General features: G+C 38.0%; 1 protein-coding gene across 2 annotated transcripts in view; it reads left to right on the top strand.

The window, feature by feature from the left end:
- FOXJ3 (forkhead box J3) overlaps positions 1-9,918 on the top strand; it is a 163,308-nt gene that overhangs the window by 141,532 nt on the left and 11,858 nt on the right. For both annotated transcript variants that reach the window (XM_011944912.1, XM_011944921.1), the window contains exons 8-11: positions 3,496-3,670; positions 6,824-7,240; positions 9,134-9,235; positions 9,603-9,794. In XM_011944912.1, the coding sequence (XP_011800302.1) occupies positions 3,496-3,670; positions 6,824-7,240; positions 9,134-9,235; positions 9,603-9,794 (886 nt within the window). The remainder of the gene's footprint in view (positions 1-3,495; positions 3,671-6,823; positions 7,241-9,133; positions 9,236-9,602; positions 9,795-9,918) is intronic.

Genomic DNA, 9,918 nt, shown 5'->3' with positions numbered 1-9,918 from the left:
TTCTGGGAACATTGGGTGTTTTTCTCAATTACCCATGGCCACCTATCACCCATGGCCACCTGGTGTTGGGTGTTTTCCTCAATCATCCATGGCCATCTGGTGTTGTTTTTCTTATTCCATGGCCTATTTCACCACATCCACAGATTTAACCAAACTTTGGATTGAAAATATTTGAACAACAAAATACAATTAAAAACAAAGAAAAGTACAGCAATAAAAAATATATGCTGGAATGAGTTAGCTCATACCTGTAATCCCAGTACTTTTGGAGGCTGAGGCAAGAGGATTGCTTGAGACCAGGAGTTTGGTATCAGCCTGGCCAACATAGTGAGACCCTGTCTTTAAAAAGTGAAATAGGCCGGGTGCGGTGGCTCAAGCCTGTAATCCCAGCACTTTGGGAGGCCGAGATGGGCGGATCACGAGGTCAGGAGATCGAGACCATCCTGGCTAACACGGTGAAACCCCGTCTCTACTAAAAAATAAAAAAAACTAGCCGGGCGAGGTGGCGGGCGCCTGTAGTCCCAGCTGCTCGGGAGGCTGAGGCAGGAGAATGGCGTGAACCCGGGAGGCGGAGGTTGCAGTGAGCTGAGATCCGGCCACTGTACTCCAGCCTGGGCGACAGAGCGAGACTCTGTCTCAAATAAAATAAAATAAAATAAATAAAATAAAATAAAATAAAATAAATGAAATAAAATAATATAAATTAAAATATAAAATAAAATAAAATAATAAAAATATAAAATATAAAATAAAATGCTGGTTGTCTCGTTAGCGTTCTTTAAAAAGTGAAATAGCCAGACCCTGTGGCATGCACCTTAGGAGGCTGAGAAGGGAGGATCACTTGAACCCAGGAGTAATCATGTCACTCCACTCCAGCCTGGGCGATAGAACGAGACTATTTCTTTTTTTTTTTTTTTTAAAGGAAAAAAATGTAGTTTAATAACTTTGGATTATATTAGGTATTAATCATCTAGAGATGATTTGAAGTATATGGGAGGATAGGTTATATGCAAATATTATAACATTTTGTATAAGGGACTTGAGCATGTGCAGATTTTGTGTTCTAGTGGGTTGGGGTTCCTGTACCCAATCCCTCGCAGATACCAAAGGACTGCTGTATCTAGATACATTATGGCAAATTTTAAAATTTCATAAGTGGTTACCCGTATAAATACTGTGACAGAATAAGTAAGTTTATATATAAAGAAACACAAATCAGACCTCCCCTTCTCTTTCTCTCTCTCTTTTTAGATACAGGGTCTTGCTAAGTGGGCCAAGCTGGTCTCGAACTCCTGGCTTAAGCAATCCCTTGCCCTGTTGGCTTCCCAAAGTGCTAGGATTACAGGCATGAGCCACCATGCCTGGCCTCAGGCTTCTCTTTAATACTGCTAAATGCCAGAAGATAATGGAGCATTGTATGCAGAGTTTTGAGAGAATGAGTTTATGCCCAAATTTTAATTCATATGTGAAGGCAAGAGAAAGACTTTCTTTGATATGCAGAGATTAGAAAGTATCCTGCCCTTGTTTTCATGTATCTTTCCTGAAAAAAATTATTTACCCGTGATCAAGATTAATTAAATTAAATAATAATGACAAAGTCAAGTTATAAAACAATAGTTGGAACATTGAAGCAAACTCAGCAAAGATATAATGATTTTAAGTTGCTTTTTGAAGTAATTTAAGTGTAAAAAACCTTGACCAAAAGAACGCAAAGAACACAGTCCAGTATCACAAAGCATTATAAAAGGACAAATTTAAAAAGCATGTATAGAACTAGATGACAGAAGTAAGAACTAACATGTTCGTTATGCCAATAAATGTAACAGGGTTAAACTACCCTGTTTAAAGCGAGACTTTGTAGACTGCTTTTTTTGTTGTTTTTGAGATGGAGTCTCGCTCTTTTGGCCAGGCTGGAGTGCAATGGCGTGATCTCAGCTCATGACAACCTCTGCCTCCCAGGTTCAGGCAATTCTCTTGCCTCAACCTCTCAAGTTCCTGGGATTACAGGCGTGAGCCACCACACCTAGCTACTTTTTGTATTTTTAGTTGAGACAGGGTTTCACCATGTTGGCCAGGCTGGTCTCAAACTTCTGACTTCAGGTGATCTGCTCGCCTTTGCCTCTTAAAGTGCTGGGATTATAGGCGTTGAGCCACCACGCCCGTCCCTGCTGTTTTCTTTCAACAATAAGGTGTCAAATAGTCGAGCATTCCCTAAGCAACAGTGCAGTGGCAGCTGCCGATTGGGTTTATCACACCTATATAGTTTGATCCTGTAAGGCCACAATGAGCCCACATGGATTGAGATAGTTTTATTACTTATACAGACAGTATAAACCAGGTTAGCATGGTGTCAGCTCCCTACATCCCACATGACAGTACTAGATGACAGACTACTCCAGTAGTAGCTCACTCTGTAATAGAGGAACAAATTCCATAGTGCTGCTAAGCAGTTTTATAACCTGCAGCTGTACCCTAAGGGAGTAAGGCAGAAAGTCCCATACCTCACTCAGCCAGGGAGGTAGATGAGAAACTGTTCCTTGGCAACCTCTTGCAAAATAGAAAGGTGGATGAGTAACTGCCCTGTGGCCATCTCCTGCAAGACATGAGGGCAGATTAGAATTTTAATAAATAAAACCACTTGTTCCAGGATAATCTCAGCGTGTTCCACCAAGGCTTAGGTCATCCTGCCGTGGAGCCTTTTCTACATTGTTTGCGTGGAGATGTGTAAGGACACTAGGGTGCCAGTGGCGGAGCCATTTTCTTATGTAAAAATTCATATTTTTCCATGTTATTGCAGACTCCTTATGAGCATTATTTTTAATGGCTACGTAAGTTTCTAGTCAGTGTTCATACATTAATTTTTCAAAACACTAAACAAATGGTAGTTTACCACCTTTTCATATAGTACATAGTCTTTAAGAAATATAGATGATTATCTTTTATTGATTTTATTTCTAGTTTTTCTGCTTTTAAAGATAAGTTTTCCCTGGAGATGAAGAGTTAGGCATATTTAAGCTCCTTGTTGCTTTGGGCAGAGCCATACATCTAACTCATAGTACTCACAGTATTTGGGTTTGTATACTAAAAAATAATTGAATAAATGAAAGAAATGTTAGTAGTTTTATAGTTTAGTGGAGTTTGAGATAAAATAGCTTCTGTGGAAATCATGATTGAAGATTCTACAGAAAGCCTAGAAGGATTCTAGGCCTAACTCATCACTTACTTATATAATCTAAGGCAAGTTACTTAACTTTGAATTCTTTTCCTTCTGTGAAATATGGAGGTTGGGTTAGACTTCTACAGTTATTCAAGATTCAGTTTAACTGTTTTGCTTTCTGTCCATTATGCTTTAACAGAGGATGGGAAAGCCTAAGACAGAAGAGTTATTTGCTTTGAATTCCAGTGTTGGCACTGTTTTCAGTTATATATTTTATATAACAAGCCAATTGTAATTAGTAGAGAGGCTGAATTAGTTGTGTTTTCTTTTAATGTTAGGTGACAAGCCATCCAGAATCAGTCTCTCAATCATTAACTCCTCAGCAGCAACCACAGTACAACCTTCCAGAAAGAGACAAGCAACTACTTTTCTCAGAATATAATTTTGAAGATCTTAGTGCCTCATTTCGGAGCCTTTATAAGTCAGTTTTTGAGCAGTCACTTAGTCAACAAGGTGAGTTTTCTTAAATCCTTTTTTATGACAAAGTTTTATTGGAAAAAGGTTTTTAAATTATTTCACATGGCAGCTGTTATACTCTTAATCTTAGAATATTATCATCACAATAAGAATTGGATAATTATATTTTGCCCTTTGTGCCTTTAGTGTGTTCTGTTTATATCATAGCACAAAAATGGCAGATAAATTTTATGTTGCATGCCTACTTGTTTACTAGTGTCATCCAGGAGCACTGTGTTAAAGAATTCTGACACTGCATCTATACCGCATGGGAATCACCACTATAATTAATTAGTGATATCTGGCATATGAAGTGTTTGAGTGGTGAATGTTGCACCACAAGAATAGACGTGCCTTGCTTTTGGTCTGACTGGTATTAGCAAAAAAATAACTATCGGAATGTGGTAGCACCAAATTTGTGATTTTGAGTGTGGCACTTACAAGTGAATACATCAGCTACTAGTAAACTTTGGGTCATTGTTTTACGCAATATACGTAAGTCAGATTTTAATATTAAAAGTGACTTTAGTTAAGACGCACTATTATATCTCAACCAAATGCTAGATTCTTGCTGTAATGTATTCTCGTCCCATTAACTGCTGGTTTAATTTTAATCAGAGGGTAAAAATGTCACATCTTTTCCCCAAAGATGACTAGTCAGAAATTGTTGGGAACTCTACTGTTGAAGCATTTCCTAATTACTTGTTTGTTTGGCACATTAACTATTTATACCCCATGTTTTATTCCTTTCCTGCTGCAGTGTCAAAATACCTTAGAATGGGTAATTTATAAACAACAGAAATGTATTTCTCACAGTTTGGGAGGTTGGGAAGTTCAAGATCAAGGAACCAACAGATTTGGTGTCTGGCGAGGGCTTGTTCATCGTAAATGGTGCCTTTTAGCAGTATTCTCACATGGAGCTGAGCACTGTGTCCTCATGTGGCAGATGACATGGAAGGGCAAAATGTAGCTAGTTCTCTCCATCCCTTTTGCAAGGCCCAATCCCTCATTACCTCCTCAAGGTCCCTCTTCTTAATACTATCACCTGCGGGTTTGAGTTCCAACATGTGAATTTTGGAGGGACACATACATTGAAACTGTAGCACCCCAATCCAGAAAGTTTATATGTTCACAGCAGTGAACAAAAATGAACAGAAATCCTTGTCTTTATACTGTTTGCATGTTAATACTTACTTTCAGTTAATGTTAATGTTATATACTGTTATTTATATTAATGAATACTGATCATGTGTATGTGAAATGGCTTTTTCTGGTTAGCATTTGAGTTTAAAGTAAGAATCATATGTTTTCTCGACTTTTAAGTTTTTTATCTATAAAAGTAAAAAAAGAACTAATGGAAGAGTTTGCTAAGCAATTCCAGCCTTGGTATTCATAATAGAAAAATAAGGGCTTTGAAATAACAATGATGACAATTTCTGAAGCCCATAATTCCATTCCATCACACTATTAAAAAAAAAAAAAAAGCATCGATGGGAATTCTGGGTTCTAGTCCAGGTTCTGCCATTAAGTCAACTGGACCTTAGTGTCCCCATTTGTACAATAAAGAGGATTGGATTAGATCAGTGATTTTCAGATTGTTTTCTTCAGAGGCCTCGGCTTTTGTAAAGATCTTCGGGACTGCCGGAGGAGAAGTGTGCAGATGCAGAGGTAGACCTAGTAAGCTTCCTTCCCCAGCTTCAAAAAAACAACTTTAGTATACTTATCAGTTTTATATATTGGGCTTCTGGAGAGATATTTTGCTTTCTTTTATTTAAAAACAATTTGAGATTGAAAATGTTGATACACATCAGACCTTGGTTCCCTTGTAAAATGCTAGGATTTTATTAAAAATTGATAAATTACTGCTTTTTTTGATCTTACAATAATAACCCTGTAGATTCCTTATATGTGACTATTTTCTAGGGCCCAGGCAAGAACTTCTATTAACTCTTCTGCCTGTAAAACTTGGTAGCTTTTAAGATTATCTTGCAGTGTACTCAAATTCAGTTTTACTACTAATTACAAGTATGAGAATAATTTTATCTTTTTAAAACTTGATTATTTTAGTGATTGATATTATCTTGTGGTATTTTTTTTTTCATTCAATGAAATTATTTTTATGTTTGGTTCAGCATAACATTGCATGGGCCACCCTTTAGGATTTGAAAATAGTCTAGTTACATAGAACCAAATGTTGCAGTAAGATTATCTAACTACTTGCAGACCAAACAAAAATTATCCTTAATATTAAGCACTTTTGGCTTAATCATCATCATGGCAGCTAACATTTATAGAGCTCATCCTGCAGCTTATAAACTTCACTATGTAGAAAGTAAAAAGTTCCTCTTCAAAAGTTTCCCTTCTTGTTAAAGAATAAATCGTAAGTGTTAGAAATAATAGTTTCTTTTAAAAACTAACTTCCTTTAAGCCTCCTTACTTTATGCTAATAACTCTTTGTTGGGCCCTATCCTATGTAGCTGTTAAACATGCTCACAGGCACCTAGTACATTCTATATCCTTGTACCTTAACCAAAATATTTGTGCTGGATGTGCTCACAGGTACGTTCCAGCTCGCAGCCTATGCCCCTTCCCTATTTGGCATAAACAACATTTTCTTTTCCTTTGTTTTTCCATTACTTTTACCTGTTTGAAAAAGTTTTAAACTGTTAGCCAATTGGGTTTTAGTTTAGATTGTGCGATCTTCTATCAAAGCCTTGGTCTTTATGCCTACAGAGAACCATCCTGAGTGTGACCCCAACACCTTTCCCACTTTTCCCCTAACATTTACTTATCTTTCAAGACTCAATTCAGGCACTGTCTTTAAAACAAAGGCTTTTCTATATATTGAGCCTCCTCCTAGTTGAACAGACAAGGAGCAGTTTTCATAATCCTCTGTATACTTTAGTTTTAGTACTTATATTGTTGGTCATAATCTTGTCTTTCTCTTCCGCTCAAGGGTGGGGAATTATATTTCTTCTCAATAACCACAGAGCCTAGTTTGTAGTGGATGTTGCATTAGCACTTGTTAAATTGAACCAGTGTAGCTCCCTGGCATCATATGCTTTTATGTTAATAATTTTACAAACGTTTGTCGTAAAATACAGCTGAAATCTGACCATAAACGATCTTGCTCTCTCTGACTGTTTTTAGGTTTGATGAACATCCCTTCTGAATCTTCCCAGCAGTCCCACACTTCATGTTCCTATCAGCACTCTCCCAGCAGTACAGTGAGCACTCACCCACACAGCAACCAAAGCAGCCTGTCCAACAGTCATGGCAGTGGCCTCAACACCACGGGCAGTAATTCGGTTGCACAGGTCTCACTATCTCACCCCCAGATGCACACACAGCCATCTCCACATCCTCCCCATCGACCTCATGGTTTACCACAGCATTCGCAGCGTTCCCCGCACCCAGCACCACACCCACAGCAACACAGCCAGCTCCAGTCTCCTCACCCCCAGCATCCCTCTCCACATCAACACATACAGCACCATCCGAACCATCAGCATCAGACGTTAACACATCAGGCACCCCCACCCCCACAACAGGTATCCTGTAATTCTGGTAAGTTTTTGTCTCCTGGCTTGTGTTTGGCTAACTGTGAATTAGGATCTGTCCTTTGTTATTTGGAGCTCATGTAGTATTTGCTACCAAAACCTCTTTTCATCTGTTCCCTTTTGTGTTTCCTTGCTATAATCCTATAGTTGTAACATTTAATTCATAGACTGACCTGGCGATTTTCTTGATTAAAATTTATTGTGGCAACATAGGCAAACTCAGCAACCCTTGCAGGTTTTGATTTTAACTGTTGTTTGTAATTTAGATACATTATCTTACATTATCCTCCCAAATCAAGTATAGATGACCACATTTTATATATAGGAAAATGCAACTAAAAGAATTTTAAGTAATTTGCTTAAGATCATACTGTGGTAAGTGGTAGAACTGGGGTTTGTATTCTGACATGTCTGACTTCAAAGCTTATAACACCAGTTATTCTAAAAGAACTAAAATTAGCAGACATTTACTAAGTGGGTAGGGTTTGCTCACCCACTCTCTGCAGAGTTTGCTTTATTTTCATTTGCCAAGTCAGTATTTATTAAAGGAGCCTCCTCTTCCTCTTACCCACAACAACAAATTAGTCATGGCAAGTGCCCTCGTTCCTGGTCATAATTTCATTTCAGTTAACTTTTTTCCTACCCTGACCTTTTGACCACCTGAGTTGGGTTTACCTCAGGAGATCGGGATTCTAGTACTGCTTTGGCTGTTGTATTACTAAGTGACTTAAATCGTATAATTCCTTTGAACTTTGGTTTCCTTATCCATGAAGTTCTTCTTGAACTAAAGGATCTGAGTCTGGTAGACTTACATGTTCGTGGCTCATTTGGGTATTAGTTTAATCCCTTCCCACCCCGCAACAAATTTCTTCCTAAATTATGACTTGCTTCATGGCAGGGTCATGTTGTCTCTAGTTGATTGTTTATTTTAAAAATCCATAATTGGCAGAATTTTGTAATCAAGTAGCCAGTAGTTGATATAGCCAAGAGATGCCTTGATGTAGCAAAAGCAAACCAACCAACCCTTTTTATTGGTCTTTATCTTCATCCATCCAGGGATGATCCTAGAAACAGAGTGGGTTGACAGCAGTCACTAAATGGAGAATTTTCTTCCTCTATTCAGCACTGCTGTCTCATTGAGGGTAACTCTTGCTGCATGGCCTCTGACTAATGACTGGTTTGCTGACATACAGATTATGGAGTCTTAAACTCTTCTGATGTCATACCAGAGGATACCATTTCTAACTAGAAATGCCCTGACGTGGATTCATCAGCATTTCTTACAGAGATCTCACTCCTCTTCCTTCACTAACTTGGCAGGGGGACTGTGTTAAATTTTTTTCTCCTAAGGTTGCCTTGGAAGAAGCGTGTACTCTTACTATATGATCTGATCCACCTGCCTTAAGTCATTGCATTAAATTGTACTGTGTATTGCCTCTAAATGAGAACCTGCCTCTCTAAGTTCTTTTAAGGTCATAGCAAGACAGGAAAATGAACTTTATATAGGGGAAAATACAGATTTGCATGACATTTCCCACCTGTTCATTTATTGGTACTGTAATGTAAAGAGCAGTCTCAGGTTTGATATTACTAGATGTGGCAGTTTGGAAGCTGCCAGACTGGAGGTTAGAAGACCTGGGTTCAAGTCTTAGATTCATCATGATAACCTTGCTAAGTTATGTCACCTCTCTGGTTCAGTTTCTTTTATTTGTAAAATGGAGAGAAATACCTTTCTGCCTGTCTCACAGTGCAGATTGCCCAACACATGATATAATGAGTACAAATCCCCTTTAAGACTGGACAAGAATCAGCCAATTTCAGGAATAGGGCCAGCTCATCGTTTTCCCTTACACCCTTTCACCATCCAGGAATTAGACTGTTGTCAATATTACTTTTATAGGTGTTTCAAATGATTGGTATGCGACACTTGATATGCTAAAAGAAAGCTGTCGAATTGCCAGCAGTGTTAATTGGTCAGATGTGGACCTTTCACAGTTTCAAGGTGAGTGTTGGTTCTTTCTGACATATAACCAAATACACATGATCTGTTTCTCTGCTAGATTATAACTTTCTTTGTAGTAGAAATAAACATCTTATGTAACATTTCTTTCGCAGTTGGTAAAATTCATAATGATTTTGGCCAGTTGATAGCAGAGGGTCACAGACAAGTTCTGAAAGAAATTTGGCCACATTTAAAATAATTGGGCTTTGAATAACTTAAAAAGATCATTCTTCATTGCATGGGCAAATCACTGCCATAAAATGGAGTGAGTGGAAATTTTGAGGGCTGAAAAAATTGTGTCTTGCTATTTTCCTTGCAATGTTTATTGCATAACTGTGCTAATGTATTTTTAATGCTTTCCTCATAGGTCTGATGGAGAGTATGAGACAGGCAGATCTCAAGAACTGGTCTTTAGATCAAGTTCAGTTTGCGGATCTCTGTTCTTCTCTTAATCAGTTCTTTACACAAACTGGCCTTATTCATTCACAGAGTAATGTTCAGCAAAATGTTTGTCATGGTGCCATGCATCCAACAAAACCTTCCCAACACATTGGAACAGGTATGGGATTAGTTATCTTCTTGATTTTTCTCATTTTCTCATTCATACGAAATGTAGTAACTGTCTTAACCAACTTGGTTTGCTGCTAATGGTGACAGTGATCTGTTTACAAATTTTTATTTAT

The sequence above is a fragment of the Colobus angolensis genome, unplaced genomic scaffold, assembly GCF_000951035.1.
Source record: "Colobus angolensis palliatus isolate OR3802 unplaced genomic scaffold, Cang.pa_1.0 Scaffold106, whole genome shotgun sequence".
Taxonomy (NCBI): domain Eukaryota; kingdom Metazoa; phylum Chordata; class Mammalia; order Primates; family Cercopithecidae; genus Colobus; species Colobus angolensis.
The sequence above is the reverse complement of the archived record's forward strand: the minus strand, read 5'-3'. Positions and strand labels throughout refer to the sequence as shown.